Below are 23,708 nucleotides of genomic sequence, written 5' to 3'. Positions count from 1 at the left end.
TTTACAAAATATACACAGTATCTCACAAAAGTGAGTGCACCCCATCACATTTCAGCAACCGTTTTAGTATCTTCTCAAGGGACAATGTTATAGAAATAAACCTTGGACGTATTTTAGAGTAGTCAATGTGCAGTTTGTATAGCAGTACAGAGTTACTGTCCTCGTAAAATACCTCAACATACAGCCGTTATTGTGTAAATAACTGGCAACAAAAGTGAGATGCTTGACAAGACCATACAAATTTGGGTATCTTGTATTAGAGCAGTTAGAATTTTGGTGCTTTGAGTATTGAGTATATTGTACAATATATATATATTTTTAGTCACCAGCAGATTTTCCTTGAATCCTAATTACATATACAAAGTACACTTCAGACGTCGAAGGCAGACAAGACATGGAGTCGAATCTCCGAGACTCGCCACTCTCGCCCTGGACTCGCTTCAGATTTCGAATTCACTAATCAAGAACAAAAAAAGCTGTTTGTTCCAGTAACTGCATCACGATTTCCTTGAACTTCAGATCAGATTCACAAAAAAAAAAAAAAATGCAAAAGAAAAACATTTACTCATCCCAAACAGATAATGACTGTGTTCCCTTGATGGTCATGTCTGCAATTACATTCACACAAAAAGAATAAAGCGATTATATATTTAATAAGACACTCGGACTAAATGGTCAACAGGGAGTAAATATGATTAAGAGTTTGGGTGTCTATTTCAAGATAAGAAAGGAATGACTAAGAGTGAGAAAAAACAAGTAAACACGTAACAGTTACCTCATGAAATAGGTCAGAATACAGCTACTACTGAACCTATAATGCATCAACACAACTAACCACAACAACAAAAAAAACAAGACATTCGCTTCATATTCTACTTTCTATACCTTCATCAGGTTTTGAGGACAAATAGATCATAAATCAGTAGGATATTAATAATATGATTCTTTAGTAAATTAAATAACTAAAGTGATAGATAGTTTTTTCGTTTTCTATACTGCTAATGCTACACAAGGTTCACTGAGGAGTCTGAAGTATATCTTAAGGCATACGACAGGGAACAGCCTGGAAGGGTGCCAACCCTTAACAGGAGGCAATTCAAATGCCAATATAATGTTTTTGGACTGGGGGCGAAAACCTTAACGCAAAGGCTAACCTGTTCTGACTCTGATGAACCTGAGGTATTCTGTCAATTCTACTCTGTAATCAAGTTCTTCTTCGTTGTAGCAATCGTTTTCTTTCTTATGCTCCTCACCACTTTTGTTCCAGAAATTGATTTGCATCCACCCTGTTTTTTTCAACATCCTCTCCAGAGCCATGCTTTTATTCTAACTCTGGCAGAACCCATAGTCAAACAAAGTCTAATGAGAACTTCAGACCTCTGGTATGATCTCTATTGCAGAATTGGGCACTCTATGTCAGAAGGCTTTCTCCACAATCTCTCGGTAAGCTGACTCATCCGAGGGTATGCCTTGAAATTTCAGTGCAAGTCCTGTTGAAATCTTTCATACAGAGTTGCAGGACAATTGCTAGACTTACAGGGTTTGGTGGCACAGAATCAAGACTTTTAGTTAACCCTTGCTAAGCAGGGCCAAAACAAGATATACTACAAATGGGGATGGTGGGATTTTAGGAAGGATGTATTTGGTACCTGGTCCTTCATTGGGGACTTACATGACTTAATTCACCTCTTAATACAACCACTATAAACGAGGGATGACTGTATTATCGGTTTGGCAGTTGCCTTTAAAGTAAAATTGATAGTTGGGGGGGGTTGCAATACCCCAATTCCTGGAGATACCATTTAATGTAGTGTTTGATATTTCATATATATATATATATATATATATATATATATATAGAGAGAGAGAGAGAGAGAGAGAGAGAGAGAGAGAGAGAGAGAGAGAGAGAGAGAGAGAGAGAGAGAGATACACACAGTTGCTTCTTTATGATATATTGGATATTACCTGACAATCTTGCCTAAAATGAAACAATGCTTTCTCTGGTAAACAATACTCGGGCCCAAGTCTGTTTAACCATGCCATTCGTAGCTTGGCCAAATACACAACTGGCAAAGCAAGAAAGCTTAAGGCCCTCAGGATTGAACAAGCCTCTCTGAATTCTGACAATATGTTCAAGAAAATCTAATAGTTGGCTCTTCTTCTATATGGCCTCAATTTCTATATATCAAGTGTTTCATTACTTTGGACCATGTCCATCCCCTTTTCTCATCTTCAACTGTTTCGTATCTTCACCATTTCCTTCCTGATCTAAAATGCTAATGTAATGGACCATGAAAAAAAGAGTCTTAGGCATAAGAGTATAAGTACAGTATTGCTAATGAACGGGTACTGCATTTTGGTGAAGTTCTTCCCTTCATTTATGACCTTCGTAAATGACACAAGGAGCACCGGTACCTTATCGAGGCGAATTATGCATCAGCGTGTCTTTCACGTTCACGTATATTTCACGTTCAGAAGATATCGAGAATTGCCAGGGATACGCAGATTGAGGCACTTAAAAGCAAGGGGACAGGACATTTTATATTGTAAACCCGTTTCATTTAACGGTGTGATAACGGGTTGGAAATTCATTACGCTGTTCTGCTACTGTGGATCGATACACTTACAGACACGTACAGTCTTTGGGCAACATTGCCATCTTCTGGCGGAAGGAGGTGTGAAATATTTTGTTTGTTCTAAAAACGGTGAAAATTCTTTACTCAAATGAGGTGTTATGTACACTAAATTTCCCAGTAGGTGTAAATGTGTGTTGGACTGTCAATTCCAATGCCCAGGATGAAGCATTTACTGAACCTGAACCACTGAATGAAGTAAAAACTAAACATTTTTGGAATCCCAACCGATTGCTGGTCAACTGACCCCGATTCACAAAGTATTCTAAAAACGTGAAGATCAGAAACTGGGAAAACGAACCACAGAACAAAGGCTTGGTAAACTGTAGAGAACTGTAGAAAAGGTGGCTACACTAATGAAGATTCATGTATAATGTGACTGTGATGAGTTTCAGAAATTGGAAAAAGGCTTGACTGTTTAATATGGGATTGTGAACAGTGATCGTGATTGTATAGGGATTCGGACTCCAAGGCGGCCATGTTTGATGGCAACAGTTTCGGGTGGGAAATGGCGTTTGAGTCTGGAAGTGGGCTGACAAGTTAGGAATTTGGATTGTTCGCTTTTAAATTTGTAAACTTTTAAAATATATATTTATATATAAAAGTATAAAAGTACTTTTCTCATTTTAAACAAAGACAGCAATGCTAGCTTGGATCTACAGGCAAAGAATCTATTGGAAGTGGTAACTCAGTACTTACAGCTCTGGGTTAGTGATTGGAAGGTCAGGGGTTCAAACCTTGGTATTGACAAGCTGCTCTATAGGCCCCTGAGCAAGGCCCTTAACCCTTAGTGCTCCATGGACATTGTATCATATACTTGTGACAGGTACAAAGCACCTTTACCTTTTTAGACATCCTTTGGTAAACCAATATACTTCTGAGGCAGGAGTGGCTACGGGTCGTTCTTGAATGATTCGTTCATTTAGAACGAGTCTTTAATGTGACTCAGAAGAACCGTCTTAAAGAGTCGTCTCAAAGAGTGAATCGAAAAGAAAACAGAATTGAGTAGCTCATCTTATTGAAACTATAGTCAACATTAGTGTTATGTAGATGTGTTGGGGGGGGGTCTGCTTATTAAAAATGTAACATTTTATTTCATTTCTGATCAGAGGAACGAAATGAACTTTGATGTACGATATTTAAAGATACAAGTCACAAAAATGATCCCATCTTTCCATCACTAAGTAATGGGATTTTTTTTTCTTCTTCTTCAATCATTTACTTAATTAACTTATATAAGGGTACATACCTCAAATCTCAGTGCGAGATTTGGATTTGGAATGGATCCCTTCTGGATTCGCATGGAGAAACCGTTGGAGTCGTAATCATATCAAGAGAAAAGAAAAAAAAATCGAATATACACGATAATCAGATATAAAAGACTGTGGCTTTTTTTGAAGCCTTTTTTTTTTTATTATTCACGAGATTAGAAGTTACAACGGTTCTTGCAAAAAGTTCCCTTCTTTCATAAATCACTTGCAGCTCATCACACAAATACTTTAATATTACATGAATAATAATAATAATAATAAGTAGAAAAACAGTAGCAAAACGATTGCTAGCACATTTCTTGCTGTTGGTTTCTACCCAGATAGTAAATACAGCGTATCGAAGTTTAGTCCACACTTTCAAAACTGGAGAAGAAAAAAAATCACATATTTATAAGCCCCGGTGCAAAAAGGTACGGCGAACGGTACACTCCGACATTACGTACAACTTCACAAACAATAACAGCCACTGCGTTGATAGGCTTATTAGGTGGGACATGAGCACAACTGCTTTACATTCATAAACACTGTTCAAAAGCTGGGTTTTTTTTTACAAATTTACAAGCAAAAGCATTAAATAAAGCAACAGTGCGTTTTTTGAGATGAATACAAGTACAAAGTTCAAGGTTTAACAGTGCTGTTATGTTATTGTGCAAGGGTTTGTGTTACACTGATCCCATTCTTCGGGTGACGTGGAGGAGCAAAACGTTCATCAGAAAAATTCTTGATGTTTTAAAGCTAAGCTGACTCATCTAAACCCCCATCAGTGCAAGTCAGAAAACTTTCATGAAAATGGCTGGACTTACAGATTTGATGGCATGGATTTAAGAGTTTCCCCTTTGAGTTGTTCAAGGGGTAACACTAAGGTATTTTACAATAAGGGTGGTGCAATTTTAAGCAGCATACATGTGAAATGTGCTACATATGTAATATTATAGATTTAAGTCCTTGTTTGACACTGTAGGACCATTGCTCAGTAATTCGTAGCAAGTGGCAGCTCAGTAGTTCAGACGCTCAAGACATTGGACTTTACATCAAAAGTTTAAATCCCATCACCACCATGTTTCCAATGTTGGGCCCTTGAGCAAAGCCCTTGTTGTATAAATAGTTTTAAGCCGCTCTAGAAAAGGTGGTCAAATTCTGTACAAAAATTAAAATAAATCATTAAAAAACGATCAGTTTGGCAATGAATAGTTGGGGTGCTGCGAGCTCACGAGCCACTTTCTTAATTAGGATTAACCAAGGAGACACCAACAGAATGTAATTACAGTTGCGATGTGTTCCATTGACCCCATCGCAAGTCAAGACATGGCCTAGTCTACCCAAGAGAGTCTACCCTCTTCTTAAAGAATGGTGATCAGTATGGGGTAGTAGTCTGTAAATTGTCAATCATTAAACAGTACATCATTTAGCAAAACAAAACAACTAACACCACTGTACTGTATAAACTACACAGAATATATGTATTTTGTCGTATCGTCATTGTAAGCTCGAAAAAAAAAAAACTTATCGTAACTCGAATCCAGCCATTAGGGTTGCACAAGCCTGTGCACTCTTAGTGTCTGTCCCAAGAAGGGTTGCGTTGGGAAGGGCATCCAGCGTAAAACATGCCAAATCTAACATGCGGATCACGGATCAAAGATTTCTACCGGATCGGTCGAGGTCCGGGTTACCAGCTAGCCAACAGGGTACCGGAGACAGCAGGGAAAGGAGAAGTGTAGGAGAGTGGAGGTTTGGGTGGGCACTTAGAATAATGGCATTGAGTAAAAGACAGGAGGTGGAGCTGGAGGTAGCAGAGTTGAAGATGTTGAGGTTTTCGTTGGGAGTGACGACGATAGACAGGATTAGAAACGAGTTTATTAGAGAAACAGTGCATGCAGGACGTTTTGGAGACAAGGTGAGGGAGGTGAGATTGAGATGGTTTGGACATGTGCAGAGGAGGGACATGGGGTCTATTGGTAGAAGAATGCTGAGGATGGAGCCACTAGGAAGGAGGAAAAGAGGACGGCCAAGAAGGAGGTGTATGGATGTGGTAAGGGAAGACATGCAGGTGGTTGGGGTGAAAGAGGCAGAGGACGGGGGTATGGAGACGGATGATCCACTGTGGCGCCCCCTAAGGGGAGCAGCGGATAGAAGTTTCGATATTACCAGTTTGTTAAGTACATTCAATCGAGTCTAAAAGCACCCTTGCTTTCTGTGGTTAACAATACTGTTTCAACAATATATACTTTCTTTATTTTTTAGCCCAAGTCTACTTACCCTTGTCATATTTTGGCTGAACGCAAGGCTAGAAAGACAGGCAATTGCATGGGGCCCTGAGTATTGAGCTAGACCCTCTGAAATCCAACAATACGTTCTAGAAAGTATCAAAACTCACAATAAACGAGAATAAACAAGTAGTTGGTCTTTGCAAAAAAAATAGTAAATCATCAATTAATGCAGACTCGGTGCTAATGTAACAATTTTAGGCTTAAAACTGACCAACGGATGCAAGCGGCAGCCAAGACGACGTACGTTAATCCACGGCTTTTTGAAGGTTATTCGGTTCGTTCGCAGCCATTGTCATAGCCAAACCTGCGTGTTTGTGTTCGGAAAAAGGAAACCCACCGATTACGCATAAATCTCCAAGCAAACATTAACCTGAGCTCGGGTTCGAATCCCGGAGACCCGATACATTTATTAATCATCTGCTACTCCTTGCATTTCCGGATCGATAACCTCCATCGGTTCCCGACTACATCAACACGGCTAGTGCGTTTTCAGGTGTTATGGCTTTGAGTAACGGCTCGTACATTTGGTAGCACGTTTAGAATCTGCGATCTCTTTCACTCAAAGGCCCTTTTGTGTCTTTATAGAGCAGTAAAAAATATACAAATCCTTGTGCTGCTGAAAAAGGATATATATATATATATATATATATATATATATATATATATATATATATATATATATATATAAATAATAGGACAAATGTAAAAAGGTAGAAAAACAAGGCCTCGTTAGGGACGTCTTTTGAATCGTCCTCTGAGTGAAACAGTGCACAGTTCCTGGACTTATCGTTATATCTTCCAGAGCAGCAACAACCAGTTTAGGAGATAAACGGAGCAATGGATGGTTTATAATGACATAACCTAACAGGAACTACGATGGAAAGAGTTGTCTCCTGAATTGGCTAGATTGAAAACAGTGTGCAGTAGTATTACATTTACAGAGCTCAGTGGTGTGTGTTTGTGTGTTACAGTAGATAACAGTCCAAGCCATCATCACGTGGTTGACGTGCCCAGAGAGGAACCAAACAGTCATAGTAGGACACAGTGAAGCCTGGTGGATCCAGATGGCCTGTCTGCCCGCCATTTAGTTTTTTTCTTCTTCTGGGCCCTTTCTGGGACCTGCTGCCTATATATATATATTAACCAAAAAGAATACAAGAGAGCAAAGAATTATTTCATACTGTATATACAATTCCTTTCTCTTTATCCTGAGGGAATTCCCATTGCCATCCGACACACTGATCATTTAGCCGAATGATTTACGATAGCTATCTGAATAAGAACAAGACTACTAACGCCACTCCAAGACTAAGACTGCGAATTTCTAAACAAACTCCATAACTACCTTGATGATATTGAAGCCATTTTGTAGCTGTGCATATTCTGATATACAGTATATATATACATATATATATATATATATATATATATATATATATATATATATATATATATATATATATATATATATATATATATATATATACGGTATCTTGGAGTGGAATCTGGATCGAGGCCTTATGTAATATCTTATAATATACATTGTTTTCCTGTTTCCACGGTATCCCAATGTGACGTTCCACGTATTCCACAAGATGGCTTTATTTGTAAACTCACCGAATGACTCTCACGAGCTCGTGAAACGCTTTCTCGACATTCATGGGCGGATCCTTCGCGCTCGTTTCGATGTACGTAATCTATTAAGAGAAGTCAAATGTATATTCAGTAGAGAAAACATCATGTACATGTAACAATATAGAGATTTGAAGAAGGAACCGATTAGTACCAATTCGCTAATAAATTCCCGGAGGTGAAAATGTCAGAATTTCTTCATACGCTATTTTGACAAAAGTTTGTGGACACCTGAACATAAGATTCCGCATTTAGTCCCCCATTTCCATTCTAGGAAGATCCACTAGACCCACTGTTTTAATAGATTGTGGAGTTTATTGTACTCATTCAGCCACAAGGGTGTTAGTAAAATCAGGTACTGATGTAGGTGATGTAGGATATTCTATACAATTGTGCAGCTCCAATTCTGCTTTGAGAAGACGTTTGGCTGGAAAAGTCAGGTGTACTTTTGTCCAAACAGTGTATCCTTAATCACATTAAGTAAATCGCCCAGCAGCCAAATCCCCCCCAATATGGCACATTTTAGGGTACTAAAAATGTGATCACATGATCTTCTGAGGAGAAATCCAACATCTTCACCACTGAGCTTCCACTTATATTGGTCAATACATATGAACTTTGTGGGAACAGTTTGAGAACCACGTAAGGCTGGAAAAGTAAAACAGATTTATCCCGTCCTGGGGAAAAAAAAAACCCCACGGTTTCAGTGAGAGCGACTGTTAAATGTTACGAGGAGACATTGCTCACGATATTAATGTGGGTAATAAACTAAAATACACCAAATTCGAGAAGAACCCGAGTTCCAAAGTGAAGAAAGTACATACGCTGTGTTTCAGTGCCATCTCCTTCCCCTGTTCGCCTGTGATTTTGCGCAGATGCACCAAGTCGACTTTGTTAGCAATGAGGACCATCGGGAATGAATCCCTGCACAAACACACACGATGCATAAAGTTAAGCAGGATCATGTTCTCTTATGTCAGACCCCAAGCCTGAGGTGTATATATACAGTATATATTGGGGATTGTAAAATTCACCGATTCGCATCAGTGCATCGGCATAAACGTTGGTACAAGTTGCCATTTGTATCGTGATGCATCGTTTTTTACCATATTTGCATGTGTAAAAAATATATTTCTAAATAATTAATACTAGATAATTGTATTATTCAGAAAGCGAACAATAATTTGTGGCCGATATTTATGTAGGTTGACCTCCGCTACGTGAAACGCGTCTTGAGAGTCGCATAGAATACGGATTGACATGGCAGAGGTAGAGCTGCATCTTCCTGGAGACAGAAAAGCAAAAGAACATCTGGTTTTATTTCTTTTTTTTTTAATTTTTTTACAAAGGCCTGTTTGTGAATGGGCAATGCGTTAGAAGTCAGAAGGCACTTTGATGTGTAAATTAGTGTTTTGTTGTCCGCACCGTAACACCGTAATTCAAGCTCCGCCCCTCCACCGGCGAACCCGCCGCAAACATATATACTGCAAAGTTTATAGCAGGGGTCACCGATATCGCCCGCAAGGACCACATGAGTCGGCTGTGGGCCTTTTCTAAAAAAATTGTTCACCATAGCGCCATCTATCTGTTTTCTACCTTGTTAAATCATTGTTGATAATTAGTGTGAGAAATCATTAACATGATCAGTGTCTTCACATAGACGAATATCATTAATTATTAATAATAACGTAAATTGAAGATTAATTGAGCAAATTTGTTATTTCAGAAGTGTGTATCAAAGTGGTAGCCCTTCACATGAATCGGTAACCAAGAAGTAGCTCTCAGTTTTAATTAGTTGGTGACCCCTGGTTTATAGAGTGCTGTACTGTTCTGATTCGCTAAATTATGTACTGTAATTTCTTAAATTATTAACAAACTACAATATACTACCCCCATACCGATCACTATTCTTTAAGACTCCTGGGTAGGCTCGAGCATGTCTAAGATATTTTTTAATTACGACGGGGGTCATTGTTACGCATCTCCATCCTGACTTGGGGGACAACCTGTATATTTTACCACAAAACATTTTCTTCTTTATTGCAATGGCAACACAATTTACATTTATTTCTACAGAACGTTTTTTCAAATATGTTTGTCATTTGCCCACAGTGTCATTTAGTTCCATTTTATAGTTTGGTCTGATTGCCCATTGATTTGCCGATTTGTCTCACTGTGTCTCACCACTGACTGTCGAACGACTTGAATTGTGGATTGCGTTCTTTCAGTCTACAAGTGACTGTTTCGGATTTTCACGCATGGCATCCTGTTATTCCCCGATAACATTCTGCTAGTTTTTCCTCTATAAATGAACACACGTCCAACCTCACGTACCTGTCCTTCACTCTCAGGATGAGCTGATGGAAACGATCGACGTGCTCGAAGCTGGCTTTGTCAGTCACGGAGAACACTATGAGGAAGCCATCGCCGGTCCTCATGTACTGCTCTCTCATGGCGCTGAACTCTTCCTGACCTGCCGTGTCCAATACTGGGGACGAACACACGGATAAATGAGACAAAATGTACCTCAAGTAATCGAATTTCAAGATATATTTGAGGCTAATAATAATCTTTCAATACACCATAATGTTTATTCTGATGCAGATTTCAACCTTCAAGAGACTCCAGCAACCACTGCAGCCTACAAATATGGCCACCACAGACTCACAAACACACACACTTTCCCGCTCTCAAGCTCCCTGCTACTAATTGTGCAGTTATGCACAATTACTGTACACACACACACACCATTTAAAGGACTTTCATTGATGGAATGAATCATTGCAAATTAAACCGTCACTGTGACTTTGTTCCCAAGATGTTACCAAGCTTTGATTTTGCCAAAACATTGATTGTTTACACTTCGGTCTCATGTTTTGGATTTGTCTGCCTTCAATTATAAAAGACTGGGTAACCGCATTATATTCACCTGTCCCTGTGTGTTACATGACAGATGTCTTCGCCTCCAATCTGGATGCAGCAGGATTGAAAAGCCAGATTGGTGTCGATACCTCACGCCACAAAAAGCGTGAACCGACGTCTGGGAATAAAGTCTCAGTGAGCAAATCACCAACGTCTAGGAATAAAGTCTGAGTAAGCATGAACTTCGCTGTGATTCGGTGAAAGAAAGTTCATTAAATAATGCTTGTGGGTGCAGAAGTGAGCACACAGACTGAAAGAAGAAAAATGTGTGTACGTTGGGATTAGAATCCATGGCGGCCATATTTGTAAGCCGGCAGTGAATACTGCAAACTGGATTTTCTAGTGCACTGGTGGTCTGGTCTGGCAATAGTTTTTCTGAGAGTGCAAAACGGTTTATCCAAACCGATAGTTTTTCCGGGTTGCGTCTGAGCTGGAGTGGCTGAGAAAGTCTGCTGTCATTATACAGTACAAGAGTGGCCTCTAGAGGTAAACGAGGCCAGTCACTGACACCAAGTGCTGTCCGTTTCGACACGCGAGCCCGCGCACTGTACCTCATCTGTGTTATTTTTATAGTGAATTAACTAAAGTTGACCGATTAAATAAAAAATTTACTTAATTAAAAAGACGCATTAGTCAATGTTTAACTTTTCAGGAATCGTACAGTAAAATGGGTATCCTTTCTTTATCTCCTAATCCAGAGCACTAAAAAGTAAAGTCAGTAAAGTCTTGGCCTGGGGTGCAGTCGGCGTTGCAATTCATTGTTTAATAAGGTTGGAGCTCTATAGCGGAAGATCTTCCACTCTAATTCATGTAAAAAGGTTTGGGTCTCTTGGTTCAAATGAAGGGAAATGTGGCTGGAAAAGCAAGGTTTCCCAATACTTTTTTGTTTATATTGTGTATACTAGCTGAACCGTTTTAGTTTATTTTGGATCATGAATTAATGAAACACATACACACACACACACACACACACACACACACACACACACACACACTCGCATATTGTACATAAAGTTACAAACACATGTAAAGTATGCACAGGCACACCCTTAAACACACTCACACAAACAAATAAACACACCCTTAATCAAATAAACCCACACACACAATAATACTAAAGACTGAAGATACAGACTGAATATAAAGAGGTTTACCATCCAGTATGGCCCACTGCCCATCGATCTCCGTGTGTTTGAGGTAGGAGTCCTCGATGGTAGGGTCGTAATCAGGCACGAAGATCTTCTGAAAGAACTGGATGGTGAGGGCGCTTTTGCCCACACCGCCGTCCCCCACTACTACCAGTTTATACGTGGGCAGGTTGTCCCCGGGCACAGCGCTCGTCGCCATGGAGACTGCTACACCTGGTCACACACATAAGCACGCTGGATGAGCACGGGCGGAGAAGCGGCGAACCCTAACACTCTAAATGGGCTGTAAAGTGATACGCAGGCACTATAATGCAGCGGCTTTGGAGAATAAGCAAAGCGCTCGGTGATATCTGCTGACCGAGGCTTTTTTTACAAGCATCCACATTTGATTGTAAAGACTGTAAATGAGGCTTTTTCCATATTGTTTTAATAGACATAATATAAAACCCATTACAAGAGAAGTTCCAGAACATTCTTTGTTCATTATCTATCTACATTATCTAAAACACTCTAAAAGGTTTGAATGGGATTTTTGACAAAAATTTCATGTTATCGCATCCGAAGACATCAGATACAATTGTGTACCTCCAAATTTGAGTTAACGGTTTGGGGAAGAAACACATGTGGTTGGAAAAGTGGAGTGATCATATAGTCATATGAAATATATAGGAAGTAACTATATACAGTAACTCATTTGTGAGATTCTAAGTGGATCAAAGTTTACATTAGTTAGTGCTCTTAAGCCGAAATGTACACAATAGAAGGAGAAGGAAAGGATCGACCCCTGAGCTACCGATTTACTATACAAGTTTGTACAGTACGATGTTTTACAGACTGATGTTTTACGTCATCAATCTGCGACACGTTCAGACCCACGTTCTCTTGCGATTATGATGGAAGCTAACTGCGAAAAAAAACAAACAATCTGTCACGTTCATTTTGTTCGTGACATGCCCAGAAAATAAACAACAATCACACAAACACTCCTTTTCCCTCCACCGCTCTACTTGCTGTACTGTCATTTGTCATCAGACACGTTTCGACATTTTCCCTGAGGTGGTTTGAAGTCTAATTGTGTCATCGGGTTCGAAGCGCCTATTGGTTCTCATAGGAGAAATCACACTGCAGGAAAGTGTGTGAAATCATCTGCCAGGAAAAGAAATATATCGCAACAGGTGAACATTAAAACAGCGATCAAAAAACAACAGATTTTAGCCTGGGATTATAGTTTTTTGAGTAAAAGCATATAGAAACGGCTTAAACATAGCGCTTATCCATCTATTGTTAGACTAATCCTATATTGCTATAAGGCTTATGGTCCTTCCTGCTTCAAATACTGTATATACTATAAATACTATATGAAAATTCGACCAGCCACCTGTTATTGCTCTTTAATAAAGAAAAAGTACTTCCAATCCGATTACTCGATAGACTAATTGGTAAAATGCTCGACTACTAAAATAAATGATAGCCACAGTCCTAGTCCAAAGTGTCAGTATTAAGTTTGAACGCCATTGTTATGTAGCACTGCTCAATCCTCATGGGCATGGAATTCACCAGAGCTGCACAGGTTGTCGCTGGGATCCTCTTCCACCCCTCCATGGATGGCACATGCCGCTTTTCCACCTTCCGCTTAAGGATGCCCCACAGGTGCTCAATAGGGTTCGGGTCTGGAGACATTCTTGATCAATCAATCACCTTCAGCTTCCTCAGCAAGACAGTTGTGTGTTCGGGGTTGTTATTATGTTGGAAAACTGCCGTTCAGCCCAGTTACTGAAGGGAGGGCATCAGGGCGTTACTGAAGGGAGGGCACCAGGGCGTCGCTTTACAGGCTGGACAGTCTGAGCCATTTATCTTAGTCTCAGCAGGCCATAGAACATGGTTCCAGTAATTCTTGTTTATGGACAGGTTGTCTTTAACAAATATTTGCTGAAACATGAGGGGTAGTCTTACTTAAAATGTATAACGTTTCTCCCAATTCAGTGGATTGATTAGGGTAAAGGCTTTTTTTTGAGATCCGTCTCTTATCCTCAAATTGGAATGAAAAACCTTTCCTTTGAGATTCGAGCCTTTACACACTACCAACAGAAGAGCGGCATGTGGTGAACGTTTGTTTTAGCCAAAGCAACTCAGCATTGTCGGAAGGGTGGAAGCGGATATTGAGAAATCGTACGTGCACGTTGCTTTTCCGTTTTTAAATATCCATGAGCCCTTTTCCTTAACGCATCGACGATTACATACTGTTCCATTATCCGGCGTCATCGGGTAACAAGCGACGCAGATTAACGCAAAATTTAGGATTATTGCAACAGAGCCAATAATCCATTTAGACGACACTTGAAGCGCAATGCATTAACACCACCACCTCCGGATATATAAAATGATTATCGTCGGTGTTCCATTTCATTGCTTGCTCACTAGGCATTTAATACTAGGTGTCACTTTTAATGTTATTGGATGCCTGCAGAAGAAATCAGGTGCTGTTATTACTTGCGTTGTGGCAGATGGTTATTCCCTCACCTTTCCCTTACGCCAAGAATTAATATGGTGATTTCACACAAATCATGCAGGTTTTTTTTAAATGTAGTGTTCTTGGCTTTCTAAACTTTCTAACCGAAAAAAAGATTTTTGCACACGTGTGACGCATAACTATAATTGTTCATTTCATCTTAATTTATTAACTTGTTTTTATCAATTTTATATATTTTTTTATATTTTTTAATAAACACCATTCCCTGGTGGTCTAGTGGTTAGGATGCGGCGCTCTCACCACTCCGGCCCGGGTTCGATCCAGCGTAAAAACATGTGCCAAATCAAACATGCGGAGGATCCGCTGTGGCGACCCCTAATGGGAGAAGCCGAAAGAAAGTTTTTAATAAACACCGTGAAAAATTCTTTGCAACCAATGATACTTGACATTAAAGAAGATTTTAAAAACAAAATAGTTCAGCTAATGCAAGTTTGAGTAGAATGTTGCGTATTTCCCAACATTCCGCTTCGGGATTTGCTTCGTGTAACCTCCAATGCCAATTAACATGATTGAAAGTTGTTTGAAATTGTTTTTCTGTCAAGCTACACATGCTCCCGACCTCCCACAACATTTTTTCTTTCCATTTTGGTCTTCCGTCCACACCGTTACGGCGTTTTTGATCAGCGAAATGTAGCTTTTTTGAAAACGATCAGGAAAAAACGGAGGCTTCGGGAAAAAGGAAATGACGCGGGTCAAAGCGTCTTACGTTTTGCTCGTACAGGGTCGTAAACTGTTTTCAACACGTTTCAGTGTGGATGAGAAACTTTGGGGAAACGCTTGAAAACGAAAAAAAACAAAATAAAAGTGTGGACGAGGAATGTCTTTAGAAAAAAATAAACCACAACCTTTAAGTGTATCCAGATAAGTGTAGATGTAGCATTAGACTTCTGAACAAAAGGTCATGAGGTCAAATACCAGCTCCACCAGGTAGCCAGTGCTGGGTCCTTGAGCAAGACCCTTAACCCCTCAACTGCTCAGTTGCATAAATTATATCAGCTCTGCATAAGTGGGACTGCCGAATATCCATCCTACTTCTCCATCGTAGGATGGCTCCACATGAACAACCTGAAGAACCATGAAGTTAATGTGAAAGGTTCCAAGAACCATGAGGATGGATTTGGACTTAATATGAACAGTTTGCTACAGTGTCCATCTACCGTGTCCATCTACAGCGTCCATCAGTGAGTAGTCAATAACCTCAAAAATGACAGAACTGTAATAAATGGATATTTAGTGGCACCCAGATTCTCAGGGTTTGCTTTCAAGTCTAGTTCCTCTCAAGGTTTCTTCTAATTTTCTTTTCCAAATTATGAATTTAAAAAAAGTATATTCTTAATCTATTTATTTCTGTAATGGTTTTGTTGTCATGCCCAAAAATGCTATAGCAACTACAAGCGAAATTGATTTGTTTGCTAACTGTTGCCTAACGCTAGTGAATCGGTTGATTGTCTGCTTGAATGTTTGAACTCTGAGGTGAAGATTGATGAATATTGTTTGGTTGAAAAGGGGTTAGAGGGGCGATTGCGCAATGCACACCATGACGTGTAATTTTCACTTTGAAAGAATTGCCAATCGAGCAGTGGCAGGAGGTCAGGGCCAGCAAAGCCTTCTCTGCTCGGCCTAAACACTATCAGCAGCACTGACCTACATTTACAACCCAAATTCTAATATTTGGTCCATGAAATTGTATACATTTATTCCCAACAGTTTATTCTCTTCATTTCGTAGCGTTTCTCTTGGCTGCACCGATTCCAATATGGGTATCTTGGGTATATTTTTTTGTCCAATCAGTTTTCAGCCTCTATGGGCTGCCATGTCAATCTAATCTGCCCAGGGCCTTCAAAGTCAGTACTGCTGTCTTTTTTACCATAGTCTACTTAAAAAATAGCTCTGTTTTTTTAACCAATCAGATTTGATATTCGCCTCACAGGGCAGCTAGCTGGCCCAGAATAGCGTTTTTTCTGTCCTCTGATTGGTTGGTCAGGTGGACACTGTTACAGCCAAGTTTGACTGATAAAATGTGTGTAGCTCTGCACACATTAATACGTTAATGAGTTAGACTTTTTTATGCCTACAGAGGAAGAGAAATTGATTTGGTTTTGGACATACCTAAAAAAATAATTTATCAAAAAAAGCTAGACGACTAGGAAAGGTCGGCCAACCCCGAAGCTAGCTAGCCTGTCTCAGCCCGGGAAAGGGTTTGTTCTCCACTTCCAGACCAGTGAATACGAGCGGTACCACTAGATTACAGCCTCTGGGGGGGGCATCTCTGGTGAGTAGGTTGGATTTTATTTAAATTTTTAATGTTTGTCATGTTATTAGACAAATATTGATTCTGAACTGCTCCAGATGATGAACGTGGCACAGTTGTGGTTGTCGTGTAGAGGTTTGGAGGAGTCTTAACTGGGTTTCTTGTTTTAGTAAAATGGTATTCACTCTCCATATGTGAAATGCCTCTCTCTCTCTCTCTCTCTTTAATGCGACGCGTTGTTATAATGCGTGTTTGTATAGTGTTGATGGTTTCTATAATCGTGATGTAAAAGTGGTGGTATTAAGTGGCGGATTAAGTCGGGTAAATCCCCACTGAAGGCCCAGGTACCAAATGCACGGCCCGCCACTGCAATCGAGTCTCTCCCAATCAAAGGACCCAAGTGAAGCCATGGATGTCAAAAATATGCTTCGAGTCCAACACACTGCGGTTCGCCACACACGTGTACCGAATGCAATCGTTTTTTTACCTGTGGAATATAGTTACAATCAGAGTTCCCTCAGGAACATATTAAGCGGCGGACAGCAAGTTTGTTTAGTCTCCGCACTTCGAGTGCATTTTTGTTACTATTAAACCTGAAAACATACACAATAATCCCAGGGGTATATATATATATATATATATATATATATATATATATATATATATATATATATATATATATATACAGTGGGTACGGAAAGTATTCAGACCCCCTTAAATTTTTCACTCTTTGTTATATTGCAGCCATTTGCTAAAATCATTTAAGTTCATTCTTCTTCCTCATGAATGTACACACGGCTCCCCATATTGACAGAAAAACACAGAATTGTTGACATTGTTGCAGATTTATTAAAAAAGAAAAACTGAAATATCACATGGTCCTAAGTATTCAGACCCTTTGCTGTGACACTCATATATTTAACTCAGGTGCTTTCCATTTTTTCTGATCATCCTTGAGATGGTTCTACACCTTCTTTTGAGTCCAGCTGTGTTTGATTATACTGATTGGACTTGATTAGGAAAGCCACACACCTGTCTATATAAGACCTTCCAGATCACAATGCATGTCAGAGCAAATGAGAATCATGAGGTCAAAGGAACTGCTTGAAGAGCTCAGAGACAGAATTGTGGCAAGGCACAGATCTGGCCAAGGTTACAAAAAGATTTCTGCTGCACTTAAGGTTCCTAAGAGCACAGTGGCCTCCATAATCCTCAAATGGAATACGTTTGGGAAATACCAGAACCCTTCCTAGAGCTGGCCATCCGGCCAAACTGAGCTATCGGGGGAGAAGAGCCTTGGTGAGAGAGGTAAAGAAGAACCCAAAGATCACTGTGGCTGAGCTCCAGAGATGCAGTCAGGAGATGGGAGAAAGTTGTAGAAAGTCAACCATCACTGCAGCCCTCCACCAGTCGGGGCTTTATGGCAGAGTGGCCCGACGGAAGCCTCTCCTCAGTGTAAGACACATGAAAGCCCGCATGGAGTTTGCTAAAAAAACACCTGAAGGACTCCAAGATGGTGAGAAATAAGATTCTCTGGTCTGATGAGACCAAAATAGAACTTTTTGGCCTTAATTCTAAGCGGTATGTGTGGAGAAAACCAGGCACTGCTCATCACCTGTCCAATACAGTCCCAACAGTGAAGCATGGTGGTGGCAGCATCATGCTGTGGGAGTGTTTTTCAGCTGCAGGGACAGGACGGCGGGTTGCAATCGAGGGAAAGATGAATGCGGCCAAGTACAGGGATATCCTGGACAAAAACCTTCTCCAGAGTGCTCTGGACCTCAGACTGGGCCGAAGGTTTACCTTCCAACAAGACAATGACCCTAAGCACACAGCTAAAATAACGAAGGAGTGGCTTCACAACAACTCCGTGACTGTTCTTGAATGGCCCAGCCAGAGCCCTGACTTAAACCCAATTGAGCATCTCTGGAGAGACCTAAAAATGGCTGTCCACCAACGTTTACCATCCAACCTGACAGAACTGGAGAGGATCTGCAAGGAGGAATGGCAGAGGATCCCCAAATCCTGGTGTGAAAGACTTGTTGCATCTTTCCCAAAAAGACTCCTGGCTGTATAAGATCAAAAGGGGGCTTCTACTAAATACTGAGCAAAGGGTCTGAATACTTAGGACCATGTGATATTTCAGTTTTTCTTTTGTAATAAATCTGCAACAATGTCAACAATTCTGTGTTTTTCTGTCAGTATGGGGAGCCGTGTGTACATTCATGAGGAAGAAGAATGAACCTAAATGATTTTAGCAAATGGCTGCAATATAACAAAGAGTGAAACATTTAAGGGGGTCTGAATACTTTCCGTACCCACTGTATATATATAATTAAGTAGATCATATCTTTAGAAAATGTGATATTAAATGTAAAAGACACACACTTACATACACATCTGTATTACCCAATTCGTTACTGGTCTAACGAATGTACACTGTTTAATTGAATTTTTTAATTCATTACATTTTATTGAATCAATTTAATTTGTGCCAATTTAATCGATATCTGGATTAAATCATTATTATATAAAAAAAAGTGCATTGCATTTATTTGGTTTATTTTATATTTATAAAATATTAAATATTATTTGATATATTATTTAAGTAAGCAGGCCTTAGATTGTTTAAAAAATGTAAACTGTTGATGTTCACAAATGTTAATAAACTGCATTCATAAATAAATAAATAAAAAAACAAGCAATTCTATGTTTTGCATTTCTTTCCCCTGACCAGTACCAAAATTGAACCAAACCGTGACCGAAAAAACTAAAAGACTAAAAATCGAGGTACATGCCGAAGCGTGAATCTTGTGTACCGTTAAACCCCTACAGTGTGCAATGTTCAGTGAAATTAAAATAAATGCGGCAAAACCTTTTTCTACACAGAAAATGCGCTTTGGAGCAATGCAACGCGTCAGATAGAATGTATATTGATCTTGTACTGTAGGTCCTTTGGGAAGCACAGTGACCTCACCTGCGGTCAAAGATTACATCACTGTGTGCTCATTTCTCACACTGAACCTGACAGGTACGCTGAACTAACTAAATAGACCAGGGTGTGATTTCTCATCCTGAACACAGCACACACCTCCCTGCAACTCAATCCCTCAGAAACATTTATTTACAAAATTCAACCCCACTTGGACATTTATTTCCCAGATTAAATCCTACCTGCACATTTGGTTTGTTTTCAGGTTCAACCCTCCGTGCACATTTTGTTTCCAGATTCAACCCTAAATGCACAGTTTGTTTCCAGATTCAACCCTCCGTGCACATTTTGTTTCCAGATTCAACCCGCCGTACACATTTTGTTTCCAGATTCAACCCGCCATGCACATTTATTTCCCAGATTCAATCCTACCTGCACATTCAACCCCCATGCACGGCTATTTCCGGATTCAACCCTTCATGCACATTTTGTTTCCGGATTCAACCCTCCATGCACATTTGTTTCCCAGATTCAATCCTACCTGCACATTCAACCCTCCATGCACGATCCTTTTCGGATTCAACCCTTCATGCACATTTTGTTTTCAGATTCAACCCTCCATGCACATTTGTTTCCCAGATTCAATCCCACCTGCACATTCAACCCCCATGCACGACCATTTCCGGATTCAACCCTCCATGCACATTTGTTTCCCAGATTCAATCCTACCTGCACATTCAACCCTCCATGCACAATCCTTTTCGGATTCAACCCTTCATGCCCATTTTGTTTCCAGATTCAACCCTCCATGCACGATAATTCCCAGATTCAATCCTCCATGCGCGATAATTTCCAGATTCAATCCTCCATGCGCGATAATTTCCAGATTCAATCCTCCATGCGCGATAATTCCCAGATTCAATCCTCCATGCGCGATAATTTCCAGATTCAATCCTCCATGCGCGATAATTTCCAGATTCAATCCTCCATGCGCGATAATTTCCAGATTCAATCCTCCATGCACGATAATTTCCAGATTCAACTCTCCATGCACGATAATTTCCAGATTCAACCCTCCATGCACGATCATTTCCAGTTTCAACCCTCCATGCACAATAATTTCCAGATGCATCCCCCCATGCACGTTTTGTTTCCAGATTTCCCCCCCCCTGCACATTTTGTCCCAGATTCAATCTTCCATGCACATTTATTTCTCAGATTCACTTCTACATGGACACTTATTTCTCTGGTTTTACTCTTGCATGCACTTTCATTTCCCAGCTTCAATCCTACCTGCACATTTTTTTTCTCAGACTTGACAGTTTGCACATTGATTTCCCAGATTCAACCTTTCCTGCATGCTTATCTGTTCATTTCGACCCTACACCCACATTTAGTTTCCAAATTCAACCCTCCATGCATGATTCATTCTCAGATTTAACTGAAATATGCCCATTTATTTCCAAATTTAACCCTGCATGCTCAGATTCAATCCTACACATACACACATTTTACTGGAATCCTGTTTCCAGATGTGTAGGCGTTTAAAGCGTTGCTTCGTCACTGTTCTTTGTGTGTGTGTGTGTGTGTGTGTGTGTGTGTGTGTGTGTGTGTGTGTGTGTGTGTGTGTGTGTGTGTGTGTGTGTGTGTGTGTGTGTGTGTAAAACCCATGATTGTAATGCTATGTGGAAAATGCCGTTTTCTTTACGAGGGGAGCAACAGCGTGTCTCTCTCGCGATGATGAAGCACCATCATGTCCACATCATGAAATCTTTTCACAGATCAGCTCTTCGCCATTAGTGGTGTATTAATAGCAGAGGCCCTCTGATGCTTCCTGCAGCTCGAGCATGACATTTTATCAGGTGCCATAACTGTCAAATCGAGTACCAAAAAAAAAAAAAAAAAAAAAACAGACAAAATTACCCTTTCAGAAGACACCATGTGCGAATGAGAAAGCCCCTTTGAGGACACGTTGAAGCGGGCATTCCAGGTGCAAGACAAGCGCTGTCGAAGTGTTTCAGCTTCACACCATGTTCTCCTCCAAAACACTGCGCTCTTCATCCATCCGCCTCATGTGTTTCAGTTCCCTACACCGCAACGGCCGCTGCAATTAAAACGCGCTCACATTTACAAGGGGGGAAAACAAATGTACCTACAAACAACATCCTTTTTAAATCATCTTCCATAACTAATATTTTTAACCATGCAAAAAAGTGAGTTCTATTTTTTTAAATAATCCGCCTCATAAAAATGTGGCTTGTAATAATAAAGAAACGCGTACGATCAACCTAAGGATCCCCCTGCCCTACGAATGGATCAGTCCGCTGTCAGAGCTGGCTGGTTTAAAAAGAGAAAGAACGCACGCGCCGACTTCACGCCAGCATACTGCAATGTTATATATCGCCGATATCGATACCGATACTTTTTTACTATTAAAATCATCCCCTTTAACCTACATGTGGCTGTACTTTCCTGTAAAGAAGAGCGGTGTGTCATGATTTAGGAGGTTTCATGATTTATTACTGTAATGGATTGAATTTATAGACATGAAATTGACATAAATTATTAAAGAACAACAAATGTAATTATAGCAAGGCTTCTTGTGATATTTATAGCTCTTGGGAGTCACATAGGTGACATAAAAATCATGAAGTCCAGCCTAAAGCCTAAATACAGAAGTCCCTTTTACAGTTCCAGTACCACTCATATTACATCACTTCATTACCATAAACTGTTTACATTGCATAACATTTTTGTTGTGTATGCTGGCAGATGAATGATACACAGCAAGCAATTGAGTCGTGTTAACTCACATTATTTCAACTTCAATACATCACTATAAGAGTCACCACTAGAGGTCAGGCTTATCACAGAATGCTGATACACAATAGTACATACATTACAATTTTGTTTACATTTTTTGTTACTTACAATGTTTACTTTACGTCCTTTACACACCGCAGTGTGCAATATACAACCTGTTTACAGGCAGCGCTATTTTGTGTATTTGTCTTGTGTTGTCTTTGCACTGGGTTGCACACGATGCACTTTATGTGGCGAGGACACTAGTTTCTGTGATTGTTATTTTCTGTGATTGTTATTGTATATAGCACCAGGGTCCAGGAGGAACGTTGTTTCATTTCACACAAAAAGGATATTCAGTCAATTACATGTTTCAGGTTTAAGCTACATATATTCCTGTAAAAAAAAATTTATTTAGATACCAGGTTTTGAATGTATGTTAATACCGGTATAAAGTCTTCGATTTAACCAGTCTGCTAAACAGAATTAGCATAATTTAATACTGAAGTTCTGATGTGACTACAGTAATAAATTTCACAGCTATTGCTTCTGTACCTAGATATTATTTTCCTCTATGAAAGGACTAAACGAGTGTCTCAGTGCCAGCACGGCCGGGGGTCTGTTTAAGGGATTATCCTCCTCCTCTTTATTGCTTTCTTTTGGCAGCTCTCTTTTTAATGTGTTTGTATAAAGTAGTGATGTTGCCACAGTAGCGAATGGCCTTCTTGCACACACACACTGCAGTTTGCAACGTTCTTATTTATAGCTGTAAAATAACGCCATTCGTTCCGTCGTCTCTCCGACATGGCGCCAAAACATAGCATAGCATCATAAAAAGTGCCTGATCACACTTGTCGTGTGATGACAGGAGAACTATCATCGACATCGTATAAACAGATTATCAGTTTCATAACCGATTTTGATTGGAATTTGCAAGAAACACCATCTGTTTGAACGACCTGCTCGGAAATATCACTGAACCGCTACAGAACATGCCTTCTTCTTAGGGTTGCCTAGTAACAAGCAGCCTTTTCCCAGAATCCTCTAGGGGTGTATCCTAAACAGCCTCTTCTCTCTCTTCTTTTATATACCCCCTATATGTTGTGCACTGAATGTCCAGATGGGGCCTATGTAGGAAGCCACAGAAATGGAAACTGACATCATCATGGAAGCCCAATGTGCTTAACTTTTGAAGGGAAAAAAAGACAAAGAACTTCTCAGTACTACGTACTTGTTAGTTAAAACGTCGGCCAACAGATGGTGCTGTTGCTGATCAAATGAATTACATTTCGATCATTTGAAATACAGTTGATATTTTCT

The 23,708-nt window shown here is 39.9% G+C and overlaps 1 protein-coding gene and 1 long non-coding RNA gene across 2 annotated transcripts; one reads left to right on the top strand and one right to left on the bottom strand.

The window, feature by feature from the left end:
- Positions 1–3,927: 3,927 nt before the first annotated feature.
- LOC310731245 lies at positions 3,928–5,039 on the top strand. Its single transcript, XR_014535121.1, has 2 exons — positions 3,928–4,559; positions 4,618–5,039. It is a non-coding gene; the product is annotated as an uncharacterized lncRNA (long non-coding RNA).
- A 1,949-nt stretch (positions 5,040–6,988) lies between these two features.
- mrasb (muscle RAS oncogene homolog b) lies at positions 6,989–21,675 on the bottom strand. The gene is made up of 6 exons (XM_083550730.1): positions 21,510–21,675; positions 11,880–12,086; positions 10,138–10,291; positions 8,628–8,727; positions 7,789–7,868; positions 6,989–7,297 (listed from the first exon to the last, which is right to left on the bottom strand). Exons 2-6 carry the CDS (start codon positions 12,070–12,072, stop codon positions 7,201–7,203), a joined length of 624 nt encoding a protein of 207 aa, XP_083406856.1. The 5' UTR covers positions 12,073–12,086; positions 21,510–21,675; the 3' UTR covers positions 6,989–7,200.
- Between the last annotated feature and the right edge of the window lie 2,033 nt (positions 21,676–23,708).

Source organism: Silurus aristotelis (assembly GCF_946808225.1).
Source record: "Silurus aristotelis genome assembly, chromosome: 9".
NCBI lineage: Eukaryota > Metazoa > Chordata > Actinopteri > Siluriformes > Siluridae > Silurus > Silurus aristotelis.
Note: the sequence above shows the minus strand (reverse complement) of the source record. Positions and strands in the feature narration are given on the sequence as shown.